The 26,947-nt window shown below is 34.0% G+C and overlaps 6 protein-coding genes across 8 annotated transcripts; 2 read left to right on the plus strand and 4 right to left on the minus strand.

Annotated features, from left to right (window-relative positions):
- The first annotated feature begins 2,329 nt into the window (after positions 1–2,329).
- Positions 2,330–3,587, plus strand: LOC107483465 (pathogenesis-related protein 5). Of its 2 annotated transcripts, XM_052259892.1 has the most exons (4): positions 2,330–2,865; positions 2,972–3,233; positions 3,361–3,404; positions 3,488–3,587. In XM_052259892.1, the coding sequence occupies exons 1-4, from the start codon at positions 2,394–2,396 to the stop codon at positions 3,511–3,513; spliced, it is 804 nt and encodes a 267-aa protein (XP_052115852.1). In that variant the 5' UTR covers positions 2,330–2,393; the 3' UTR covers positions 3,514–3,587. The 2 variants fall into 2 exon arrangements, with proteins under 2 accessions (XP_052115852.1, XP_020995787.1); XM_021140128.2 differs by having other exon boundaries at positions 3,361–3,587.
- Positions 3,588–3,852: 265 nt separating this feature from the next.
- On the minus strand, positions 3,853–8,329 carry LOC107483464 (DNA-binding protein BIN4-like). The gene is given in 13 exon segments (XM_052259891.1): positions 3,853–4,153; positions 4,249–4,382; positions 4,484–4,559; positions 4,784–4,810; positions 4,953–4,999; positions 5,504–5,621; positions 5,759–5,812; positions 5,956–6,017; positions 6,120–6,399; positions 6,736–6,797; positions 7,262–7,532; positions 7,615–7,684; positions 8,217–8,329. Coding segments are annotated over 12 exon segments (1,290 nt in total). The 5' UTR covers positions 7,663–7,684; positions 8,217–8,329; the 3' UTR covers positions 3,853–4,042.
- LOC110280425 (uncharacterized) lies at positions 7,718–10,053 on the minus strand. The gene is made up of 2 exons (XM_021141462.1): positions 9,673–10,053; positions 7,718–7,849 (listed from the first exon to the last, which is right to left on the minus strand). Exons 1-2 carry the CDS (start codon positions 10,051–10,053, stop codon positions 7,718–7,720), a joined length of 513 nt encoding a protein of 170 aa, XP_020997121.1.
- A 2,926-nt stretch (positions 10,054–12,979) lies between these two features.
- LOC107483466 (uncharacterized) lies at positions 12,980–13,609 on the minus strand. Its single transcript, XM_016104080.3, has one exon. The coding sequence runs from the start codon at positions 13,545–13,547 to the stop codon at positions 13,110–13,112; it is 438 nt and encodes a 145-aa protein (XP_015959566.1). The 5' UTR covers positions 13,548–13,609; the 3' UTR covers positions 12,980–13,109.
- A 705-nt stretch (positions 13,610–14,314) lies between these two features.
- LOC107483467 (GTP-binding protein SAR1A) lies at positions 14,315–16,220 on the plus strand. The gene is made up of 3 exons (XM_016104081.3): positions 14,315–14,600; positions 14,725–14,856; positions 15,751–16,220. Exons 1-3 carry the CDS (start codon positions 14,472–14,474, stop codon positions 16,069–16,071), a joined length of 582 nt encoding a protein of 193 aa, XP_015959567.1. The 5' UTR covers positions 14,315–14,471; the 3' UTR covers positions 16,072–16,220.
- Positions 16,221–16,550: 330 nt separating this feature from the next.
- Positions 16,551–23,760, minus strand: LOC107483469 (calmodulin-binding transcription activator 5). 2 transcript variants are annotated; one of them, XM_016104084.3, is made up of 15 exons: positions 23,649–23,760; positions 23,282–23,478; positions 22,114–22,239; positions 21,628–21,743; positions 21,213–21,301; positions 20,976–21,021; positions 20,650–20,758; positions 20,228–20,344; positions 20,095–20,153; positions 19,481–19,517; positions 19,131–19,387; positions 18,298–18,995; positions 17,574–18,120; positions 17,082–17,390; positions 16,551–17,005 (listed from the first exon to the last, which is right to left on the minus strand). In XM_016104084.3, exons 2-15 carry the CDS (start codon positions 23,355–23,357, stop codon positions 16,943–16,945), a joined length of 2,649 nt encoding a protein of 882 aa, XP_015959570.1. In that variant the 5' UTR covers positions 23,358–23,478; positions 23,649–23,760; the 3' UTR covers positions 16,551–16,942. The 2 variants fall into 2 exon arrangements, with proteins under 2 accessions (XP_015959570.1, XP_015959568.1); XM_016104082.3 differs by having other exon boundaries at positions 19,131–19,517.
- Positions 23,761–26,947: the final 3,187 nt, after the last annotated feature.

Here is a 26,947-nt window from a genome sequence, read left to right on the forward strand (position 1 = left end):
AGGTGCTCTAACCAACTGAGCTATGAGAGCTTGTTAATATTTTTGTTTTGGAAATCCTATTTAATGTATTTAAAAGATTTTGAATATTTGCTTTGAAATTTGTTTTATGAATCAATTTAAGGACAAGTTACATAATTAAAATGAATTGGTTTTGAATTTATCCAATTGCAACTTTTTGAAACGAAAGACATGTTTGTAACTTTTTTTTTTACCCTATGTAAACCGCTATTAGTTGTAGCAGTTTTAATTTAAATATAATCCGCTACAAGCTAGCGCAAATTATGTGAGAAAAGGTATTGAACAGAAATTGTTAGAGACTATAGTGGTGAAAAAATCTGTGGGAGGTTCTAGCAATTTACGTGAAGCTGGTTATTCTCAGGTGAATTCTAATGTGTGAAATTTTTTATAATCTCTAGATGTGACTGAATTGACATTTGGATCTTCCATTATAAATATAAATAGTAAGATTAAATTGACTAATTCCATTTTAAATAAGCTATTAAGATACGAGAATGTTTGGAATAATAAAATAATTCTAATTGACATAATTAGAAAATAAATTATTATTATTATTATTATTATTATTTCGAATTATAATGAGAGTTAAGAGATTATCCCAAAAGACATGCACAAATATATCACTGTTATATAATGTTTTTTTTTTACTTAATTTGTTTGATTTTGTTTTTATATGTGTATACACAATATATTGATATGATATTAGATCCGATTCGCACATTAATGAGATCGAATTGCGAATTTCAAGTAAATTTTCGCATATCCTATGAATCTGCAAAATATAAATAAATAAGTAATTTTTTTATATTTTATTTCAAATAATAATTATTATATATGTTGTATTATTTTATTTTTATTATTTAGGAAAAGTATGTTTAATAATATTTTAGAAGTTGAAAGAGTGAAAAAAATATTGATTTTTTAATAAAAATAAGTTTTTTAAAAATATTTTATATTTTGCAAATATATCCGATTTGCAAATGTGCGGATCAGATCCAAACTAAAAAAACGTATATATTGGATCCGATCCGATAATTTTAGTGCAGACTGAATTAAAATTTTGACGATCTGATTCACATTGCCTCGCTATTTGCATCTAATGCAGTTCTTATCTATTTAATAAATCCTCTTTTTAACTTAAGTTATCATAGATAGTATTTTAATTTATGTTCTATTAATTAGATCTCTAAATATCTCCACTTCTTTTCAATTGTCTTGCACTTGTATTTATAGAGAAATCAACTTCACAAAAATCGCTAGAACCTCCCACAGATTGAACATGCCAACGTTTCTTCATAAATCGATATAGTCAGTAGCAGTTCATGCATTGCTTGAATCCTTTAGAAACCGCTACAACCTCTACAGCATCTAGTGATTTCTATTCAACACCTTTTTTCTTGTAAAAAAATTACAAACATGTCTTCCGTTTCAGAAAGTTGCAATTGGATAAATTCCAAACTAATTCATTTAATTATGTAACTTGCCCTAAATTTAATAGATAAAATTACATACAAAATGAATTCAATCAAAATATCACTTAGAAAAATGGATTTCTTCCAAGCAAGCTTTTAAATTTGTTTATAATAAGTTTGCGCAAAATTTACTACCAAAACTCCAAGTTTTCTCGAAAAGTTTAGGGTTAAGTACGATTTTGGTCCTAAGATATAGATTGAAAATTTTTTTCATCCCCAACTTTTTTTTGTATATAAAATGGTCTCTAAGGTTTAACTTGAATTTAAAATCGTCCCTAAGGTTTAAAAAAGTCAAAGTTCTATTTCTACCTTTGGACTTGGAAACACACCGAATAATCCATGCAAATTCTTACAAGGTTCAACCTAGGAAGTTCTATACACGATTCTACAAGGAAATCCGTGATTTCCAAAAGTTTGTGAAATTTCCCATGCAACAACAAAAGCAAAGAATTGCTACCAACGCAAGTTGGCACAAATGGATGAGGGTCTGTGTCCCTTAACCATTTCTCCCGGGTTCGATACTCACTGGAGGATGAGAATAGAGATTGCTTGCTTGGGAGGGTCGCCCACTTTGTGTGCCTCTGCAGTATCCAAGGGATTAGTCATTGGGCTTCCGACCTAATGAATACCCTGGTGCAAACAAAAAAAAAGCAAAGAATTGCTTTCAACAGAGGCCATCCACAATAAAAGAAATGCGAAATCCATAATATTGGTTTAAGCAACGTAACGATTTGGTTCTACATTGCATAACGGATACGGTAATACCATACAATTACCTCCTTCAACATCCTTATAAATATCAAATCGGGGGCCATTGACTACTCCCTTTCTCGCACCAATTCCCTAGGTACCCCCTTAGGACTCAACTTTTACTACCAAATATAATCCTTCAAATACACAACTATGGCACCCTGGCCTAGGTTACTTATTCTCTTAACATTTTTCTCTAACACTTTCTCTTACACATTCACCATAATCAACAACTGCCCTCATACTATATGGCCTGGTACACTTGCTGGTTCAGGGAGCCCTAAACTATCAACGACTGGATTCCAGTTGGACTCAGGCCAAAGTGTCAGACTAACCACGGTACCAGGATGGTCGGGACGAATATGGGCAAGGACGGGTTGCAAATTTGATGTCACAGGAGCTGGCAAATGCCTAACTGGTGACTGTGGGGGAAAACTGGAATGTGATGGAAATGGTGCAACACCTCCTACCTCACTGTTTGAGATAACACTCGACGGAGCCAATGGACAAGATTTTTACGATGTCAGCATGGTAGATGGCTACAATTTGCCGTTAGTGGCTCTACCACGAGGTGTATCTGGTGAAGCCTGTAATGCTACAGGATGCGTGACTGATATCAACAGAGGTAAGAGTTCAAAAGTACATAAAGAAAATAAACTATACAACTGAAAGCTAACATGCGAGAATAAAAAGGGTACCTTATAGAATTATAAAAAAATGCAATGGTATAGGTTGCCCTAGAGAACTTCAAGTGCTTGGTGAAGAAGGAAACCAGCGTGGTGTAGTAGGGTGCAGAAGTGCTTGTGAGGCATTCAAGTCGGATCGGTACTGCTGCGCTGGACAATATGCTAACCCAAAGAGTTGCCAGCCTACATTTTATTCAACTATCTTCAAGAAGGCGTGTCCTAGAGCTTATAGTTATGCATTTGATGATGGAACCAGCACTTTCACTTGCAAAGCTAGTGAATATGAGATTGTTTTTTGTCCCTACAGGTTTACAACTATGCATCATCTTCCACAACTGTGATTTGTTTCCCTTCTCTTTTTGTTTATTGCCACATTTTCATGATAAACCCATCCAATAACTAACTAACATTTTACATTACAATTTACAACACAGGATGAAAAACCAAAATCATACACCACCACCTAGAAAGCCCAAGCGTAAGCAAGTTACTTCCTCATCAAATACTCTCTTGCCCTTACCAGCGCCTATCATTCTCTTGATTCTCGATCTTCTTTCTCAGTGTTTCTAAGACACGAACATTATTGATATGGAATGACGAGAAACTCCAGGAGTGCTTCTCAAAAGAGGGAGAAAAGAATCCCTGCTCGTGAGATTGAAATGAACAAGCAAGAATAATATTAGCAATCAGCGAACAAGATTTACAATCTTGCAAGACATTCTTTGGAGGGGAACAAGCATAGTCAATGTAATCAGGAAAATTAGAATCCTGAAATTCATTCTCCCATGTTTGGCAGAATTTAGTTAACAAAGTAATATTTCAAAAATTATATTAGCCAGCTAATACAAGTCAACTAAAAGCAGAGATAACAAATAATAATTCACTGGAAAAGAAACTACAATGTGAGTATTATGGAAACAGGAACATGTAAGAAGGATTTGATAAGAACTCATTCACCAATCATAAAAGTACCAATTCTTCTGGGGTGGATTTGTTGCTGCTGTAATGTTATTATCTCTGACATGGGCAAAGTATTTCATCAACTAGTACTTTTAACCCAAGGATTGAGTATAAGTTTACAACATACACAATGGAACACTTCTTCGACTCAATTCTTCAATTCTTCGTCTTTGCCTTAGAATTTGGAGCTTTTTTTGGAGCTTTTTTCTTTACTGTCTTAGGTTGTGGTTTTCCTCCAGTACTTCTACCTCTTTTCTTTTCAGCACCCTGTATCCAAATCTTATACAATTTAGTATGTATGCAGCAGCATTTTCATTTATAAAGGGAGAATCTGAAACCAAGAAAACTTTTTAGGAACTTACTGTTTTCTTGTCACCCTTCCCTTTGGATTTACTGTGAGTTTCTTCCTCAGCATGCTCATTTTGATCAGTTTGGGTGGCCTTTGGCATCTTGCCAGCTTCCTCATCTGAATCGAAGGCAAAACCATCCAGTGTCCCTTCTCACATGAAAGGTTAAGATGTGAGTAAAGGAGTTTATTCATAATATAAAGGAAAAACTACCAGAAATAAAAGCCTCAATTTGGTAGATGCAAATAACCTTCAACCATAGTTTCAGCTTCATATACATTAGATTGTGGCTCCAGCTGTATGAAGTCATTCATAATGGCCTCTATCTGATGAAGAAATATTAAGAATAACATCAAAATATCAGTTAAACATAATGACAGCAGATATTTATATAATCCTTGTCAGGGCTGATACTGATGAATAACACAAATAAAAAGTAGAAGAGAAACCTTGACAATAAATACAGATTTATAACTCAGGATAGTAATAATTGCGTCAAACAATTTTCAAATATGTGAGTAAATACGAAAATATTAGATAATCAACAGACCTTTGCCTCGGACTGTCCAAAGCTAACCTGAACAAATAACAAGCTCGTATCAGTGTTTGAAAAATACAAGCAGGAAAGGTTTGATATAACTCGATCATGAAGGTAACTAGCCACAAGGACATTACAAATAAAATTTTAAATGCAGATTACATCCAACTTAATTACTTACCACACAAAATGTCCGGCAAGGAACTATAGATGTTTTGTATATAGTTCCTGAAATGATGCCAACAATACAAACAATCAGAAACAATTTGTCACTGCCTAAAACTAACACAGAAAATGGAATATACTTATAATGAACATATTATAAAGGCATATAACTTAGGAAAGGAATGAAAATATATTACGAGAAGTTTTTTCTTTCTTTTTTCTCTCTTTTTAAGCTAAAAAACTGAGGTAATATTTATGATGATTTTTATTTAAATAAAAAAAACAATATAATATGTCATTAAGAAGAAAAGAAAGTACTGTGCTTATGATTCCGATATTCCTATTTTTAAAATACGAAGCATGAGTCCTTTTGTATTTTGGGAACTCCACATGTAATAATTTTGCCATAAGAAGTAAGTTGACATTACTAAACTGTACTCTGTTTTTTCTTCACATACTCACGCTACAATATTATGATTAAGAAAATATTTGTCTATGTCTTTATATTGATGAAACTCTCTGATTTCTTTGGGAATCAGAAAATATATGAGCTAAAACAAAAAGTACCTTTCAAGTCTAAGTGCATTTCCTGATCTCTGGATGCAGAATCTGAAATTATAACCCGGCCTACAGCTCCCACATCACCACTGAGATCTATGGAGTCACCTTGGCACTCAACAAGAGCCTGCAAAACCAAAGCTCCTCCTCAGGTACCCTTTCCATTCTCATGAATTAAGAAGAGAACATAACAACATGGCCCTTCCAATTACAAAACACAACATACAGCAAAGAAAAATCCATAACATATAGTTGCTATCCTACCTTTGTGCGTTGAACTTTCTCAGAAAGCACCAAAGGCAGCCTTGAAGAGGAGACCTGCAAATTACAAATAGCACGCAAAATCAGGATGCTGGACTAGATAACAAGATAGCTTATGATGGCCATCACTTATTTCAGTTTCAAAGTCATGGGAGTGTGGTGAGTCATTATAATTAATTAATTATTGTAGTCATTCTTACATTTGTCTCAATGAGCTTTTCACAAGTTTCTTCCTCCTCAGCCTCCAGATCTCCACCACTACCTGTCCCATTTGTAGAAACCACAAGCACATGGCCAGAAATCCATAAAAAGAGAATGGAGTGATATCTTACAACTTATATGCCCATACTAACCCATTCCATACCTCTCTCCTTTGCACTGCCCTTTGTTTTCTTCCCTTTCACTGGTGAATGATCTTCTTCTACATGAATTGGTTTCTGAGAAGACTTTCCTTTTGAACCCTTTCTGGATGGAGACTTTCCATCATTGCCAAGGATAATTTTATCCTTAGCTTCTTCACTAATCAATTAAGGTATTTGTTGCTGAGAAGCTTCCACCTGATTGTTACGAATTTCTTTTTTGGGGCTATGATCAAGGCACGACTCAGAATCCGATGATAGACTCAAAATTGGATAAACAGATTCCTATGCAAAAACATTTGACTAATCAGCAACCAGAAAGTAATCGCAGCCAAGCGTTAGCAAGCCAAACACATTTTTCTTATAAAATACAAGGGAAAATATGCTTCCTTTTTTTCTGGTGATATATCATTCTTAATCCTTTACCTATCCGACCCTGCAATGCTCATATTGGTGTTGTAGTAGGAAACAGAATTATTCTAAGGACGAGAAAAAATGGTATACTGGTTAGATATTCTATGCTTGATGGATTAGAATCCTCTTGATGTTCAAGGATGAAATATCAATAGCTTCTCTAAAACTACTGATCCCACCTAAGAATTAATGGGGCAAGGTTCTTACTTTATGCTCGACATGCATGTCATTGTTTGAATCAATGCCAATCTTCCTTTCCTCTATGTCTCCTGCATCATAAGAGACCAAACGACAATTCAATAAAGTAGCAAATTGTAAAATGATTGTTGCATGCTATCACTAGATAGAAACAAAGCCTGATATGTTAATGATATCATGTTTTTAGGGGGGAAATAAAACTATATGCAGATTGGTTTTAAATTAGAAGTACAAAAAAATAATAGCTCCAATGTGTGTAAGTCATGGGTCTTTTGTGTTTAATTGATTCCAAAAAAAATCCCCTAGATTTTACTTATATTGAGAGTAAAATTTGGAAAATTTTAGAAATATAGAGAAGGCATCAAACGCGGGAGACTCTCTCAGCAATTAGTATAGATAATCTATACAGCCTTTTTTCTGTTCTGTTAATAAACAATTAATTAGGATTGCATCACTCATGTCCTAGACCTCTGAACTTAAATGTTCTATTTACTCATCAATACAGAACTCTAAACACAAATACAAATCAGTATACCTTCTGCATTTTGCTTCTCTGATTTCTTTCTTCTAGATGACGTAGTACAACCTTCTATTTCAACAGCAGCTACTTCTAATGTCTTTCTAGGTGAAGACTTATAACGGCTTTTGCCAAGACCAGTGCTCCTGCTCTTACTCTTATTCTTACTCTTACACTTGCTGATCTCCAGAGATGATCCTTCAGCATCAGTCTCATCCCCAATTGATAGGCTATCGTCATGTACGGACTTGGAATCAGATGACAGTATCAATGGCGAATGCGATGGCACCTAGTCAATAATAATAAAATTTATCTGAGGATGTAAAGCATGGTAACTCATCATCTATCCCAATGGAAACTGATCAAATTACCTGAAAAGAACGCAACCAATCTGGGGAGCTCTCCCTTGAATCACTCATTGCTGTTTCTCTGTGTTGATTGCTAAAAGTAATATATACATGTATAACATTAAAGTCAGTTGCATGATATAGGAGGTGGCAAACAGGCATGTCCCCTCCCCAGCCCGCCGTGCCGAAGCCCGCCACTAAACCGGGCAGGCCAGCAGTCTGAAAATCTTAGCCTGCCCCGCGCCATAAAGCTTTTTTCCTTTTGTAAAATTTGAGACAAAATTGTTATACTGTTAATTAAATGAAAAATAATCTAACCAATTAACCATAATATATCCTTGATTAAAATTACTGCAACAAAAAATGACCAACTTAAACTTCATATTCACAAAAAACATGTTTCATCTTTTAACAGAAAACAAAAAATACAGCAGCTCACAATTATATATGATATACAAGCTCAAATTGAACTTCCAATTCATCTGATTTTCAAACCCTAAATTTTAAGGATTAAATTATATACTTTCCACTTCATCTGATTTCTCAAAATAAACCTCCAATTCATAAGTGAGCTTTCTCAAAATTAAAAAGAATGGGTCGGAATGAAAGTGGTAAAAAATGCAAACCTCAAAGGCTGAGACAGTTGGGGAGGCAGAGGCAGGGAAACACTGGATCAAGGAGGCTGGTGTCTGGAGCAGGAAGTCAGAGGCAGGGGACCGCTGGAGGCAGAGGCAGGATCATACAAACAACTTTCATGACTTAAATTTGCACATTTTCAATAAAAATTGTAACCAGTTATTTTTTTTACGATGATATGTACAAATCGCTTATAGTACACAACTACAAACTAACTGGAAATAGATATGAGCTTGGATGCATGATTATATAGTGCAGTGAGGTGAATTTTTGTCTCTGTTGTTAACATGAGATGTCTCCAAGAAACATTATAATATTCATGAATTCACACAATGTTTGCTCTAGGGAACCAAAGAGCATACACACTGGACTAGGCAAGTAATGCTTAACTATGGCATAAGTTGCTAAGAGGCTGCAAGCACAAAGGAATTGTGAATGACCCTTTGAAACTTTAACAATTTCCATTATAACAATAATCTTAGCAAATTCCGTGACACATAAAACCCTTGAAACAAAGGTAATTTTGTCAGCCCAAAACTTTGTACCGACATTATTAATTGTATTCCAATTCCCCCTTTAATAATTTGTAAAGAATTAAAAAAATAAATAAATTCACTATTTATATTGAATTAGCTAGAGGCAGATGCATGTTTACCAAGTGATGCAGGATTGTTTATCATTTCACTGGTAATTGAATATGTGTCTCCAAAGGAGAACTTAAATTCAGGGAACTTTGATGAGTTCAAATCTAGCAGCATATAATACAATCCATAGTTGAAGAGTGTAGCAATGAAAATGTACAAAATTTCAATAAGGAAAAGTCTAGAGGGCCAGCAATTTTATTGAATTTTGTCCAGCATGTAACCAGCAGAGAAAGGTGAGCCATTGGATGAAATCTCACACCAATCTCACACCATCAAATCATCATTGATGGCTAACAATCACAAAAGTTGCTGGCTCCCTAGCATTGCTCTTTCAATAAATATTACTAAACAGAGGCAAGAACGAACAACCATCATTCAGCAACAAATATTACAAAACACCAACAAATAATCACACTATTACCAAATTCAAAAAGAATGAAAACCAGATAAACCCAATCATAAACACTATTACCAAATTAAATAAAAAATCAACCAAAAATCACCTTGCAAATCTAATTAAAAATAGCTTTTCACTTTGTACCCTAAACACCAATTAAATCACATGAACCAAAATTAATTTGAGGGAAAACAGCACAGTTCAATGCTTATGAGTTTACTGAGAAAAAAATGGCAACAGCAGCAGAACAAATCAGTTATCATTTATCACAAATTTCATATTCAAAACACAAATAAATAATCAAGTAATCAGAGACATTCAAAATCACAAATCACTACTTCAAACTTCAGAGACATTCAAATTCAATAATCCAAAGTATTCAACAGAAATCACAGTGCCACTAACCTTCCACCACAGCAGGACGTCAACGGCGAGACGACGGCGCAGCAGCTGGAAGCCTCGAACAGCAGCTTCACCGGCAGGAGCTAGAAGAGAAGCTCTGGCCGTATGCCTTTGGGACAGGGGAAGGAGGAGGCCGCGAAGACGCAGACAACCACGGACGGCGGCGGCGGTTCCGGCGACGAAGTTGGGTTTTGGGTCTCGGCGTCTGGGCAACCTTAGGGCTAGCTGCTTCGATGTTCGAAGGAAGGGGTGTTTGGTGTGTGTTGGGGAGGGGGGTTGGGTTTTAACTTTTTTGTTTTTTAAAAAAAAGGGAAAACGACGTTGTTTTATGCGAACCGGTCGATTTCCGGTCCGATCCAACCGGCCGGTTACCGTCCGGTTCATCGGTTTCTGAACGATTTTTGTATAAGCGGTTTTAAGGGGGGACTGGAACGTTTTACCCACTGGTCTCCGGTTGAACCGGTTCAACCGGCCGGTCCAGTTCGATTTTTAGAACATTGATATTTAGAGATCTAATTAATAGAACATAAATTAAAATACTATCTATGATAACTTAAGTTAAAAAGAGAATTTATTAAATAGATAATAACTGCATTAGATGCAAATAGCGAGGCAATGTGAATCAGATCGTCAAAATTTCAATTCAGTCAGCACTAAAATCATCGGATCGGATCCAATATATACGTTTTTTTAGTTTGGATCTGATCCGCACATTTGCAAATCGAATATATTTGCAAAATATAAAATATTTTAAAAAAACTTATTTTTATTAAAAAATCAATATTTTTTTTACTTTTTTAACTTCTAAAATATTATTAAACATATTTTTTCTAAATAATAAAAATAAAATAATACAACATATATAATAATTATTATTTGAAATAAAATATAAAAAAATTACTTATTTATTTATATTTTGCAAATTTATAGAATATGCGAAAATCTACCTGAAATTCGCAATTCGATCTCATTAGTGTGCGAATCGAATCTAATCTTATATCAATATACTGTGTATACACATATAAAAACAAAGTCAAACAAATTAAATAAAAAAAACATTATATAATAGTGATATATTTGTGCATGTTTTTGGGATAAAAAAAATTTACAAATAAATGAAATATAGAATAATTTGTTTAAATATTTTATAACAATTTTTTATTAATTTTTTAAAAAAAATATACATGTTTAGTGTAGAATGATAAAGATCATTATAACAGTTAGTTACTTTGCTTGAAATTAGTCAATTTAATCTTACTATTTATATTTATAATGGAAGATTCAAATGTCAATTCAGTCACATCTAGAAATTATAAAAAATTTCACACATTAGAATTCACCTGAGCTTCACGTAATTTGCTAGAACCTCCCACAGATTTTTTTGGAAATCACTATAGTCTCTAACAATTTCTGTTCAATACCTTTTCTCACATAATCTGCGCTAGCTTGTAGCGGATTATATTTAAATTAAAACTGCTACAGCTAATAGTAGTTTACATAGGGTAAAAAAAAAGTTACAAACATGTCTTTCATTTCAAAAAGTTGCAATTGGATAAATTCAAAACCAATTCATTTTAATTATGTAACTTGTCCTTAAATTGATTCATAAAACAAATTCCAAAGCAAATATTCAAAATCCTTTAAATACATTAAATAGGATTTCCAAAACAAAAATATTAACAAGCTCTCGTAGCTCAGTTAGTTTGACTCTCAACGAGAGCAATTATATAAGATTTTACCTATTTTTGGTCTATGGTGGATTCAAAACTTGTTATTTAGGTAAACCTTTTTGCTAAGATTTTACCTATCTTTGGTCTATGGTGGATTCAAAACTTGTTATTTAGGTAAACCTTTTTGCTAAGATTTATTCTGAATGGCAACTTGCTTTGGCTTTCTTGGCTTAATAAATTTTCTATCTTTATAACATAAAAATACTTTGTATACACAAGTGAAATTCAACTGTTCTAAATGTTCCACTAATTAATATTAATGGTATGTTACAAAAATGATAGAGTAAAAGCAACAGTCATGGTTACCATTACAAATTTATGGCATCAAATTTTTAAAATACATAATATCATTCAATACAAAGTTGAATCTGCCCAGACGACAATGAAAAACTTGCAAGAAAATATCATAAGGCTCAAATACAGGGTAAATCTTTTTCAATACTCAAATGTACAGAGAAAATGCAAGTTTGATATATACACTATGCTCATACTTGCAAATAACTAGGTCTGCCTTGATCAAGTCCTTCTCTTTTAGCCCAATAAATGTCACACCCAATAGATGATAATCTGATTTGGTGGATAAAGAAATGTGGTCTCAATTTAACATGTAACTGGGTATATACTTTTCAAGTTTTTCAAATCTTAACAGATTCATTAAAACTTGCAAAGCGAGGACATCGTAACCATCTGTCTGTCACTTCCTGTCTGAAGCACCTGTGGAATCTCAAGATTCTTCACAACCCCATAACCATCCTCCTACTCAAACTCCAGTAGATGCAAACTTTAGCATAAGTGGCAATGCTTGTTCCTACATCTAGAAAATAAGTATATAGGTATCAATATTTCATTTTCTAATATAAACCAATTCTATATTTATCTGCAATACAAATGTTTATAAAGCTCCTTGATAGTACATGCTTCTGAACCTGCACAAGTTACATTAAACTCAGACAGCCAGCAATTAATCAGAGAATGTAAAGAAAAGATAATAGAATGACAACTTTAAAAATGTAAGCTATTCCATCTCTGGTGAGTCTGCAAAAGTAGGAAGACATTCAGGAAGGAAAAATGAAAAAAAAAAGAAAGAGTAGTATTTTTTACATACTTCATACTTGACTATTTTGAGCATATTAGGAACCTTACCTGCATTGATCAAGGTTATCAAAAATTACCCTGATTAGAATTATCAGCCTAATAGACATGACTGCCAATGGTGCACTATTCTAACGGAATTAAGATAAACAAGATCTAAAATAAAATAGTGCCACTCACAGCAATAGTATTAGTAATTAACGCACCAACTCTTGGAAAGTTATGCATTGTAATTAGATATTCGCTAGAAACTACAAAATAGCCAGCTAGAAAAGGGTTACAGTTAAGTAAATTGTTGAATGCTGATACATAGTACATCATTTTAGGTCCTAAATCAAATATAGGCATCATAAAGTCTGAGTTTCATCTTGTAGCCAGCTAAATGTCTACTTCCCACCAAGGTAAGCAAGAAACTAAAGTCATCTGAATACTAAACCAGTCAAGCTACTTTAAGTGCCACATTACATTATTACTGAAAATATAAGGAGTTCTCAAAGTGGATGGACATACATGTTGTCCACCAATAGGTAGTCCATTTATTCAATTGCTGTAATTGATACTCATCTAATAGTAAAAGGGAAAAAGAAAAAAAGATCCAAAAAGGAAGGAAACATGTATCTAGCTCATATCCATGTCATCTCCAACTTGGTTGCAGATAGGACTGACAGCAGAAAAAAATCTCTCGAAAGGAGAAGTATGGAATTGTGCATCCCGTCTACGCTTAAAACCACAGCCATCGGACGATGAATTATCCGCATCGAGCTTTCTTCGAACACCCCTCACTGCTTGTTCCTCTGCTGTTGTAAGGGGGAAAATTTGACCACTTGCTCTACAAAGCGAGCTGTGGTTATCATACAAAATTCTCTGGTTACAGTTTTTATCACAGATGTGAGTTAGCCCTGTTAGCTTGCAGCGATACATGTTCCCACAAACATTTTCGTTTTCACATTTCCAGTCGCACTTATGTACAGGATTTGGTCCATCACGGCCCAAAATACTCGACATATAAATAACATTTGCAGGAGCGGCAACCATAGATTTGCCATATACCTCCATTCCTTTAGTGGAAACAACCTCTTAAGAATTCTTCCACACTTCAACTTCAATGCCATGCCCTAATCCTCTGCGGGTCACACAGCAACCACAACAACACATATTTTAGTCACACTCAAGTGGAAAGATACCTAAGGATTTACACTTTTCAATAAGGAACCTTTAATTATTTCGTTTAGTGATTTCACTTAACCTTTTCTTCTACAAGAACTTTTAATAATCTATTATTTCCATTCTTCTACATTTAAAAAATAATGGAATTCAACTCAAAATCCTATCACCTATTACAATAGAAAGATCGAGTTTTAAAAGCAGAACGGATTATTATACGACCTAAATCTAGAATCCGACTCATGTAATTATTGTTTAATTAGATCATTAGATGACAAATAATATTAAAAATTAAAAGGCATCAATAATATTTAAAAAAAAAAAAACTGGTTGACTGCTTTTTTATTTTTCTTTAATAAGCATTTGACTATTTTCTAGTACTTTCCTTTCTTTCTAGCTAAATAAATATATTCGCCCCCTCTTCATACACGCAAGCACTCCCTCTCACTGTGTCAAACCCAGTGACGCGTACCACCCAACCAAACACGTACACGTAGCACACCTGCCCAACAACCGGCTCTTCCAGTCACCTCATCATTCCCCTTAACTTTCCAAGTCAAGCATTCGACGGAAACACGTCACACCACAGCGTCACCTTTACCTGCCACATCGGTAACCAGTACCCAGCGTCACCTATATACATTCCAAAAAAAAATAATTTGACTAAAAAATTACCCAAGTGAACAAAAATATAATTTTTTTTTCTCTTTTCGTTTTCTGTGTCTTTCTTTCCGTCGCCGGTTGCACATTCCGGCGAAGTCGTCGCCTGAAAACTCTCAGGCTTAGGAAATTTTTTTTGTTTCGGAGAGAAAAAAAATGTTTCTTTTTGATTGGTTCTATGGAATTTTGGCATCACTGGGTCTGTGGCAAAAGGAAGCGAAAATCTTGTTCCTAGGGCTTGATAATGCTGGCAAGACCACCTTGCTTCACATGCTCAAAGACGAGGTAGGTTTATTTAATCTAAACTTTTTCAAATTAACTAATTAATTGATTGATCAATTTATGAAGCAATTGTTGAAAAAGTTTTGAAATTTGTGTGTTTTCTTTGTTGTCGTTGTTGTTGTTGCAGAGGTTAGTTCAGCATCAACCAACTCAATACCCAACTTCGGAGGAGTTGAGTATTGGGAAGATCAAATTCAAAGCCTTTGATTTGGGGGGACACCAGATTGCTCGCAGAGTCTGGAGGGACTATTATGCTCAGGTTAATTCTTAGTTTCTTTGTTCCTTTTTCATGGGGTCACCATAGGTATTGGAGGATTGAACCACAAAGCTCTCCTTTATAACATAGTTGCTTATAGCAGTCTCCTCCAGCTGAGCTCCATGCTCATTGGTGGCTTTGATGACGAGTTTCAAACTTTCAATGCCACTCTTCTAATTGTGTTGTCTTGTTATTAATATTGTGTAGGGTGGTTCGCTTAAAATTTGGAAATTTAAGTTCTTATTGTTATTCCTGTTTTTTATGTTTCTGACCATTGTTTTAAAAGTTGGACCAACCTTCTAGGTTAAACTGGTTAGACCATGAATTATTATTTTTTTAGATAACATACCTTTCAATTCAACCACAATTCAGTAATTGTTCGGTTACAATTTTGACTAGTTAAGCCAATGGAACCTCCTAGTTAAGCCAATTTATGCATGAATGCATGCTGTGAGCTAAAATTGATCCAAGTATGTGGCGAAAAGTGACCGCAATAGTGACAGATAAAATTGAATTCAAGGAGTATTTTATAGATAGAAGGAATGTGCCACTGGCTTTTGTTCTGTGATGTCTATTATCTCACATTTATTTATCCTAATATTTAATCAACAAAGCCTTTTCCCACTAGATGAGGTTGGGTACATGGTTTAAAAATGTAGTGTCATGTTCATGCATTGGGATGCAACAAAGTTTTACGTTCGCTGCAGGTCTTACACAACCCTACATGAGACGTCATTGCATCCTAGCCATGCGTTGCTATGCGACACAGTTTTATGTTGGCTGTCGCAGGGATTGGGACCGGCTATGTAAACATAGGCCGAGTTAGTCCTAATCTTTGGAGTATATAGTTTTTCTCCTTGGACTAGCAGGTTGAACTGTAAATTTTATTTCATGTAGGTGGATGCTGTGGTTTATCTGGTTGATGCATATGATAAGGAACGGTTTGCAGAATCAAAGAAGGAACTGGATGCTCTTCTTGCAGATGAGTCACTGGCGAAAGTACCTTTCCTTATATTGGGAAACAAGATTGACATACCTTATGCTGCATCGGAGGAGGAGCTGCGTTACCACATGGGACTGACCAACTTCACCACAGGCAAGGGAAAGGTCAATCTTGCCGACTCCAACCTCCGCCCTCTGGAGGTGTTCATGTGCAGTATTGTCCGCAAGATGGGGTATGGCGAAGGCTTTAAGTGGCTTTCTCAGTACATCAAATGATGAAAGAAGATATAGACAAATAAGTATCCTCAGTGTTGTTGATTTACCTTCAACTGGATTGAATATCAGCATTTGGCTGTGTAGTTTCCAGGGTGGTGGTTACCCCTGGAGAATTCATACTTAAATGAGTAGTATTGCCTTTTTTCTTATTTTTTTTTTCATTCTTTATATTTCTGAAAACATGCTTGCTAATTTACTGCTTCAATATCGTAGTTTGGTACCGGGCCTCATTAATAAAAACTACTATAGGTTATAGCTAAATCCTTATTCCATGGAATGGACATAACATTTTCATAGTTCCCATTTGTGATGTCTCCTATATATTGCTCAAACAATTACATATCTCATAATGCCAACTACCACTCCATCAACGTTTAAACAAAGGCCTAGCTCCACATGACGACATAATTCTAACTATTGAAACAAATTGGTAGCTGGCCGAAATCTTATCAGAAATTAATTGTCAAAAAAGTATATGATGCACACCCAACCACCATATTTTATTCAATCATCACCATAATTTCCATCAATTGTTCTAATTGTTGTAAGAAATATTAATGCTACAATTGGACAGAAGGGATAGGTTTAGGAGCCATGTAAGATCATGCAGGTATTCGGCTCTTAGAATAATGATATCTATTCAACTCTAGAAGGGGTGCTCCTTAAGAAACATCTTCATCAGAAGCACCCACCATAGAGTTAAATTACACTGCACATGAAAGCTTCATACATGATCCATTGAATATACATCAAAGCGTTTGAAAGGTTCATAGATTAAAATCTACACTGATAAATTTACAAGATATACATACAAGCTATACAAAATAGCACCAACCTATCACTAGTTTGTTACATAACTCTTTTAACAAGTTTACTGCTTCTCCGTTATCATGTCATCTCCACAAATCAGTAGTTCTTCAAATTCAAGCTCCAGCTGCACAAAGCAAATCTAAAATTCAGTAAACAAGTGAAATCAAATCATATCAACAAAATTCGCACATATAAGTCACCTGTGCTTGATTATGTGCCAGCTTCATCCTTCTGTACTCTTCTTGTGCCTTCTTAGAACGGAACATGGCTTGTACACGCACGACAGACCTCTCAACACGTTCTTCAGCTTGTTTCCTACTAGTCCTAAAGAAGTCCTCCTCTATGTCGCTTCCCTGTGTCTCATCTTTCATTTCTTGGTCATGATTGACCTGGAGACCACGGAAACCTTTTCTCTTCAAACGCCAACGCAGGATTACTTTCTCAAGCACTCCAACAGACCAAATAATTTTGCGATATTGCTTCCTGGCTTGAAATCCCCTGAAAGCAGCCTGCATTGGAATACATGCAATTAATCTTCCTCCTCAGTGTAAACTATAATAAGACGCAACGTAGAAGGAAAATAATCAACCGGTCAAATGTGCTCAAGTCCTTGGATGAGAATACCCTCATGACTTGTTGAACAAGTCATGTTAATAAACAATCAATTTTCATGGAGGAAGAGCAGCTCATACCTGAATTCTAATAACCTGGCGTTTCATGTGGAGAAATTCTCTTCTCAACTTAAATGTACGGTATCTATATTGGATTCGAGCAGCGGCTGCCATCGTTTTCCTTGTCTCATAGTTGCGGAAAGCATGCTGGATCTTCATTGCTGCCACTATTTGGCGTTCTTGATCCTCTGGACTTAAAGATTCAATTTTCATAGATCGCAATTTTAGAGAGTGCTCCCTAAATGCAGATTGTATCCGTGCTGCTGCCTCAGCTGCAGTGCGGTAAGATGCCAGTGTCTCCTTGAGATAGAGTTGGTCCTCGGTAAGGTTCTCAGTGTTTCCTATATCCACTGTGGTGGTTTCCAGTGGGCCACTGATATTTCCGGCTAGGTTCATGTCATTGACTTGCTCGACCAGAGACTTTTCTGAAAGATAAGCCGCTAACCCATCATAGCCCTTAATATAAGCAAGATCAGCAGCAGTACATCCACCAGGATTTTGGGGAGTTGGATCTGTGACCAAATTTGGCTTTGCCCCAAAAGACAAAAGAGTTCCAACCATTTTCTCCCTGCAGACACAATTACAAAATGGAATAAACAATGAAAAGTTCATTGACTTTCATCATTCATCAATAGATTATAACAAAATAATTGAAAACGAAAACAATGAAGCCATTTAGGTAAAATGCAGTTGCCGACTCACAGATGAGCTGATACTTAAATCAAGTAGGGTTTGTGTATCAAACCTTCCATAATATGCTGCCCAGTGTAGAGCTGTCCATCCAAATTTGTCACGGAAATCAAGAGACAAGCCGGACCATGAAAATAAAGAAACAGCCCAAGTATATCCCAGAATTGCACACAAATGAATTACTCCTTGCCCTTGTTTATCATGTTCAGTAGTCTTAACACCTAAGCTGATTCGTTCCAAAAGCCATTCCTTTAATCTGTTTTTCAAAGCAATTTGAAACAAGTCATCTTTTGCTTGTGGAAATGGAATTGTATTTTCCTCAGTTGATTTCATCAGGTATTGCCAGCTTTTAGAAATAAAAGATGTTTTAAAGGCAAATTTCCTAGCCTCTTTCAGCGACTTGGGTGACACTTTACTAGAGAAAATATCAAGGCTCTTTTTTGTATCAAAAAGCAAATTAGTAAGCCTAATTTGAAGTCGAAATTCTTCCCAGTCGTATTTCTGTTCCATAAAAGCAGTAGGATCGTGCAATAGTGGTGTCCGATACTCAAAGTTAACAACTTGACTAATTGGTTTACGGCCATCAAAGCTCAAGTAGAGATTCACAAATCCAGGAGAATGCGGTGATACCCAGCATCGGTAGACTCCAAGCTGAACAGTTTCTACAGGAATACTTGCATCACTGCAGACACAATATAGATTGGACTTTGCAAGGTGTTGATAGTCATTATGAAATAAACCAGTTACAAGGATCTGCAAAAAGCAAAGGGACTCAGAGTTTAGTCATAACTGTGCTACACATGATAACACATTGAAAATGCCATTTTTAACAATACTCCTCACGGAGACCCAGATTTCGCAAGCAAATATTATATAGCAGAGGCAAACCTTAGTTTTCTCGGTGGAAGAAGCCCATGTCGGGGACACATCAGTGATAGTAAATACTTGTTCAGGCAGAGAAGATAGCTGATTACCAGCCACCAGTGATGAATATTGCCCCTGAACCGACGAAGAAATTGAGGATTCAAGAGCTGACTCAACAGAACAAGGTGGCGAATCAGATATCATATTGTTTATCCACATTCCAAAGCTGTCCTGACTTTGCAAGCTTGGATTTACCAAAGTGTTCGAGGAATCAACACCAGCTAAAGAGATAGGAGAAGTCCTCTGAAAATCAACACTATCTGGAATACTGTAAGGAACACTATTGCTCTCAACAATTGGCTGAGCTAACTTACTGAAAGAATGAATTTCTGGAACCAAATTGCTTGCTACCTGGTAGAAAAACAAGAGGAAATAAATGAGCAACACAATTTAATCTATACCAACAAAAAAGTTATGTACTTTTACTGTCTATTTACAAATATATAATATATGAAACCAGGTTCTCCAGCCTCCATAAAATAGTTGTAATACTTAGTCCAACATAAACAAGGGCCTGCGTGCACAGTTGGGGGGGAGGGGAGGGAAGAACACCAAACAACCATGCCTTCGTCATTGTTGATAATTTCAAAAATTATGAAGGAAAACCAATTTTGAACTCACTGATACTAATAGATAAAATTCAGCAGTGAGACATTATACATGCAAAAGGCCCAAGCATCTACGAAATTATGTCAATCAAATTCAATAAAGCCCTTCCTTTTACAAAGATTCTATGAAGAGGATGACTGATACGAAAGATGAATTTAAAAGCAGTAATAATAGCCCAGATTCTTGTAGTTTTTGTGCAGCTTTTTTGCTGCATTCTTGAATATTTCATTTTGTTCGTTCCTTTTATTTTAAGAGCATATTTCATCCTTTTGTTAATGGTGATTCACTTCCTTTTTTAAAAGAAAATATATCATCTTACATTGCCAGAGCTCCCTTTCAGAAAACTTTGGTTTTGTTGATTAAAGGATTGAACATTTCCTGCAAAAAGATAAATTTGATGTAATAGAGTCACAAGATTTTTTCCGAACAAGTAATAGAGCACAAACAATTACCACTAGTGACTATTGTAGAGGTGTTGTCGTTTGAAAGCACGAGGTCATCCCATTCAAGTGTATTAAGCTCATGAAGCTTCATTTCATGACTCTCAACCGTCAAATTGTCATTAAATCCTGTTTATAAAAGGAATGAAAACATAATACCTAGTCAAGGGAAGAAAAACTACATAAACCAAGATGGCAGCACTGGTACATAGCAGCATAAACTAAAAGTAACACAAATGGTGGTAGTGGGAGGAATAAAAATGTTTGATGACTAAAGACATATGTGCATTGCATGTGCTCTTCCAATAAATTTCCTTCTATATTTTTCCACTAAAAACCCTTAACATCTGCATTTAAAAGGTCTCCGGCTTCAAAGAAATGTAATAAAAGTTGTTCATATTGATAACCTGAAGAGTATGAATTGTATTTCTTACCACTGGCATAAGCAGTGTTGGTCCCTGAGTCTAATTCTTCTGATAACCATGGTTGGTCAGAGGCTGAACTAGAATGAGAATTTACAGGTGTGACAGGAGAAACTTGTGACTGTATGATAAAATGTTAATTATATTCATTAACCAGATCAAGGGGTATAGCATGTGACACATTAAGCATTAGTGTGTGAGACTTTCTCTTTCTCTTATAAACATAGGATGCGTTTGAATAAGACTCTTCTTTTAAAAGCATCCTTTTTTAGTTAAACTTTTACAGAAAAATAGATTCAGAAAGAGGACAAATCAAGAAGGAAAATGATTTACACAACCTCTTGTGTTTCACGGTAATGAACAAGGACTATGTGCTCCAGCCTCCTGAAATGAAAATAAATATAATTGTAAGACAACTCTATGTGCTTCTATTCAAGTTTAATTGAAAAATAATATGCAAGAAAATACATAACCACCAATTCCTTTGCATATTGATTCACAGTTCAGAATATAGGCATGCATGACATATTGGATTTGGGGGCTTAAGTGATAAAGCTAAACATAGATATACATACTTATCAAGCAACCAATAACATCTACGAACAAGTCCTGGGTTATCTTGGCCATGTGCATAATATACGTGTATCCTTTCTTCGTTACCAACCTGAAAGATACAACGTTAAACAGAATGACCAAAAAGAATGTAAAAGATCAGATAATATGTGCATCATTCATTACTGAGTATATCTAGCATCAGAATTCAAGTGTAACAAAAAAGAAGTAAAGTTTGCACAAACTGAAGATTTAGAATGCAAAAAAGAATGTATTATATAGTCAAACACTACTTTATTAGTTAATTCCTACTCCTAAATCAAACACAAGATGATAAGAGATATCTGAACCAAGTAAATATCAAAATTTCCATCAAGAAAATATCATTCACGGAAGAAAGCACAACAAATGAATATTCATGAAAATGAGAATTCTCACTTTTAAGTGCTCATGTGCTTCTTTAACTGTTTTCCCATCATTTTTCTTCTTCCAGTTGTACCCATCTTTTCGGAAGTTCCTAAGCATTTTGCGGTCAAATAATATAATACGACCACCTGTTTATCAGCACAACAAGAAACATTATCACTAGTGGTTTGCATCCTATTCAAAATCATATACAATGTCTAATGTAGTTAAAACTTGTTACCTAAATGTAAAACAACTAAGTAAAATATCCTTATTTTGAAAGAGAGAAATACCAGAAATCAACTCTAGGGAGACTTTATGAACATGACAAATACACTAGAAGATGCATAAATGTGTCAATACATTAAACATCTTTTCTATTCACTACGAATTGCTTCAACAGGAATGAAGGGCCTAGAAGTCTACGAAAATTACAAATAAGCTGCAAATAACGACGTGGTATATTAAAATCTATTTACAAACAGAAAACTGATGCCGATAGATATAATATATGATTACTTTTGGGCTTATTCACTGGCTTGACATGGATAGTGAAATATTTGGAATTTGAGAGTATAGCATGAATCTCATTGGGACGAAGCCATCTGCTCTTTGCTTCCTCCATGGTGTTTTCAACATCCAGGTCTATTGAGAAAAACAAATCAAGAGAAATGATTAATAGGTTGACCGCTGGCACACAATCAAGAGAAATCATACACAATGAATATATGTGTTGTCAGTTAGTCAGTTGCTCAGCTTCCTTTCAATCCCATCTTACGATATACAAGTTCATACACGTAACTGCATTGAAACAAACATCAGAGCTAGGCCTTCATACCATTTCCTTTCATTAGTTACCTTCCAATATGGTATAGCCTAACAAAACTATAGCAGTATGCGAGTTTGACATCTATTGGTAACACACAATGAGAATTTAATCGAGGTTCCAATATGCTGTATGAACACCTTGTGGAAATCATGAAGTTGACATATTCAGCTCATCGCCAAATGAGAAACTAACAAGTAACAGTCGCTCAATCTAGACATTTTTGACTTAAGAATACCACAAAAATTTCCCCCATATGGAAGAAAGTACATGGAATTCACAAAACTTTATTTTAGTGGAATTGACATAGTTCACTATAGAACACTATCACGTCTTTCGATTCATGAAACTAACCCCACATAGACAATGCTTTGTTATTTTAGGGTAAAAGAATACTATAGCATCAGTGTAAAACATTGAAAGAGTGCCCTTAATAGCAGAAACAACAGAAAATCTTTGGGAAGTTGCCAGAGTCCCCTTAATAATTTGTCAAAACATCAATGATTACTACTGACATAGTAAAAGATTTTGAACTCCAATAGGTATAAACAACCACCAGTACTTCCTAAACCATATTCCGTTGTTGCTTTCAAAAACACCATAAGAGTGAAGAGTCCACACTCCACAATACACAATTTCACACTTCCTTTATCCCCCTTTTGCCTCCACTCCTAGGTTGCACTGAAAATCACAAACTTCCACTTTCAGAAACCAAAGTCAGCTCAAACTTCAACCAAAAGGGGGGAATTTTCAAAATTGAAACTTGAGGAAGGTTTTGAGGGTCAAGTCAACCAAGTCATATGCATAATCCAAGTCCAAAAAAGAGTGATAGAGTGAAGAAGAATGCATTGAAGCAAGTACCTTGCAATGTGTGGAAGCCATGTATCTCTGAACCCACAAGTTGACCCGTTAAGCTTGGTTGCTGCGCCATCATCATTGAACATGAAGAAGAGCTGAAGAATTCAAACCTATGAGAAATTCTCCACTTTTGACAACACCTTTCTTCTTATTCTTCTTCTCAGCACAAGAAAAAACTCAACAATTGCATACCTTACAACCTTAGAAACAAGCAACAGAAGAAGAACAGAAGCTCAGACAACAATAACTCAAAAGTAGTGAACTAATAATATAAGATATTATCTATAAAGGAAGAAAAATGAGAAAAAAAAAAAGAAAAGTGGAAAATCAAAAGGGCAGTGAGAAAAAGCGAAAAAGTTGAGAAATTTACCCGACAGTGGAGAAGGGCCTGTAGTTGGGATTCCAAGAAAAGAGAAAGAATAGTCTCAGCTGAAACAATGACACACTGTTCTCTTTTGTTATCAACTACTATCATAACTAATTATTATTATTTAATATTATATTTATCATTTCCTAAAAACAAAAAAATAAAAAATTGAAAGCCATCTATTTTCTGCAAGGTTTTTCTTTGGGTCCTGGAATAATAATAATAATATAAAGGTTTTCCATTGGTTCGAAAGTCGAAACTTTCATTTTATTTAATATGTGAAAAAATCTTTGAAGATATTAATAATAATGAATTCTCGAAGACGTACTTCTTCATCATGGTCACATGGTGCCATGGCATTGGTGGGTAGAGATGTGCCTGTAGCTTTATAAAAGAATTCTTTCATATATTCGAAGATGAAAATCTTGTATTCCTCTATATGATGAATTGATGATCAATTAAATCTTTTTATTTTTCAATTTTGTTAATAAATTTAGAGACTATTATACTCTTATAATTGATAAATTTAGAATCAACAAGCTAATAAATAAAGATTATAGTAGGACACACCCATTAAATAAAGTAGATTGACACTGATGTCACATAAATAATACATTCATGATAGAATTTAGGGTTTACTTTGCTCACTTTCTTCCTTTTTGAGGTGGTTTTTTTTTTTTTACTAACGAACTCGTAATTTTTAAATAAGTACAAAAATACTATATTATTTAAGCTATAATTCGTTAATTTTTGAGATGGTGTTAAAATATATAGTTGAATAAAAAAATTGTTGTATTTGGACGAGAGAAAAAAAATAAACAGAAAAAAAATATTGATGCTTTTGTTCTTATATTGTAAAATAATTTATTCGATCTATATATAATATTTAACTATCTAATAACAAAGAAAAATAAAAATTATTAATTGGTTATAAAATTAATATTTTTAATATGATTCAATAAGATCAATTTTAATAAAAATTATTAGCACTCTTAAGTATAAATTAATTTTTTAAATTAATTTAAATACATTTTTTAAACAAAAACAAGTTGCTAGAGAGTGCATTCTACATAAAAAGACTACAATAAATAAAAAGTTTACCTAAAGTTTGTCGTCAGAATACATATTAAAAATGATAATTAAAAAAGGTTTTATGGAAAATATAATATTATATTTTTTTGATATATTTAATATGAATTTATTAAAAAAATAAAATAATTTAATAATAATAATTTTAATATATATCTTAAAAACGCATATTTGCTCAAAATAGAAAGCCATTACATCACCGAGGTCCGATGAACAGCATCATTACTTCATAGCGTTAATAAAAATGTGGTTCTCGTTCAACATCAACGGGTTTTAAATGGTTTATCGTTGACTCAATATATATTTGAGAATTCAAGGGTACTTTTGATTTTTTTTTATATATTTTTTATTCATCGAATTTATAAGAAAAGTAAAGAATTGGATGTATATAAAAAAATAAATTTGCTGTTTTTATCAAAATTAAGTCGGTAGTCACCAAGTTACATATCTAACCACTTTTTTAAATTTTAGTGTATAATTAATTAATTAATTAACAATTATCCTCCACATATAAGTTATTTTTTTATACAAGTCTACACAATTAGTTATTTATATTCACACGTGCACGTTTTTCTTCGTGTCGTTACTGCACCTTCTTCTTCTTCTCTTTCGTTATCGTCGTCACCAACACCACATCCTCATCATTCTCCTCTTCTTCCTTCTTTTTCCATTAGAATTTCTTCTTCTCTTTCCTTTTCCTCCTTCTCCTCCATCATTAGTTATCTTGTTATAATTTTGTAGATGAATAATATTTCATTGTTGATAGTTTAAATTGAATGTAATGTAAAAGTTCTGTATTGAAGAAAATATTTTTCTGTATTTACAGCAAATTTGGGTGTAACGCGAAGATATTTGAGTGTATTATTTAAGAATTTTCGGTCTATGTAGCTGATAAGTTCTGCATAATTCAAAACTCTTCTTCTCCCCTCCTCATCTTCTGCTACTTCTTCTTCTTTTTCATCATCATCATCATCATCATCATCATCATCATCATCATCATCATCATCATCATATTCTTTTTTTTCTTGTTTTATCTTCTCAAGTTTCTTCTTGTTTTACTATTTTAACAAAAATAAAAACAAAAAATCAAACAAAGAAGAAGAAGAAACACATAATGCTGCAAAATTACTTGCAAGATGATGAACTTACATTCATTCACCTAAAAGAAAGAAAGAAATAAGGGAAAAAAGAAGAAGAAAAAATGCAGCATTAGAGAAAATATTTTTCTGTATTTGCATCAAATTTGGGTGTAACACAAAGATATCTGGGTGTAACACAAAAATATTTGAGTGTATTGTTTAAGAATTTTCGGTATATGTGTGTTGATAAGTTCTGCATAATTCAAAACTCTTCCTCTTCCTCCTCCTCATCTTCTGCTGCTTCTTCTTTTTTTCATCATCATCACCATCTTCTTTTTTTATTCATCTTTTCCTTTTTAATTTACCTTCTCAAGTTTCTTCTTCTTTTACTCTTTTAATAAGAATAAAAACAAAAAAATCAAACAAAGAAGAAAAAAACACATAATGCTGCAAAATTACTTAAAAAAGAATAAACTTATATTTATTTAACTAAAAGAAAGAAAGAAATAAGGAAAAAAAGAAGAAGAAAAAAATGCAGCATTAGAAGAAATATTTTTCTATATTTGCAGCAAATTTGGATGTAACACAAAGATATTTGGTTGTAACACGAAGATATTTGAGTGTATTGTTTAAGAACTTTTTGTGTATGTGTGTTGATAAGTTCTGCATAATTCAAAACTCTTCCTCTTTCTCCTCCTCATCTTCTGCTAGTTCTTGTTCTTCATCTTCTTATTTCATATTCTCATAATTTTTCTTGGGAGAAAAAAATCAAATAAAAATAAATACATAATGTTGCAAAATCAATAGAAAGAGGAGGAGACTAGGAGAGAAAAAAGTGCAGCAATAACAACAATAATTAAAAAAACACACGATGAAAATGAAATACGCAAAAAAAATGAGGAGGAGGAGGAAGAATGCGGGATACAAAGAGAAACAACATAATTTTACGCGCGCGTTATGTAAGTGACTTGTATGATTTATATGCCAAAAAAACTTATATATGTAGTAATACTCATTAATTAGTTAATTATTTAGACTCAAACTTATGCTAATGTGTAATAATATATATAATTTATACGAACATATCTAAATCGCAGTCATTTTTTGACGATTATGAAGTGTAATTAAAACTTA

The sequence above is a fragment of the Arachis duranensis genome, chromosome 4, assembly GCF_000817695.3.
Source record: "Arachis duranensis cultivar V14167 chromosome 4, aradu.V14167.gnm2.J7QH, whole genome shotgun sequence".
Taxonomy (NCBI): domain Eukaryota; kingdom Viridiplantae; phylum Streptophyta; class Magnoliopsida; order Fabales; family Fabaceae; genus Arachis; species Arachis duranensis.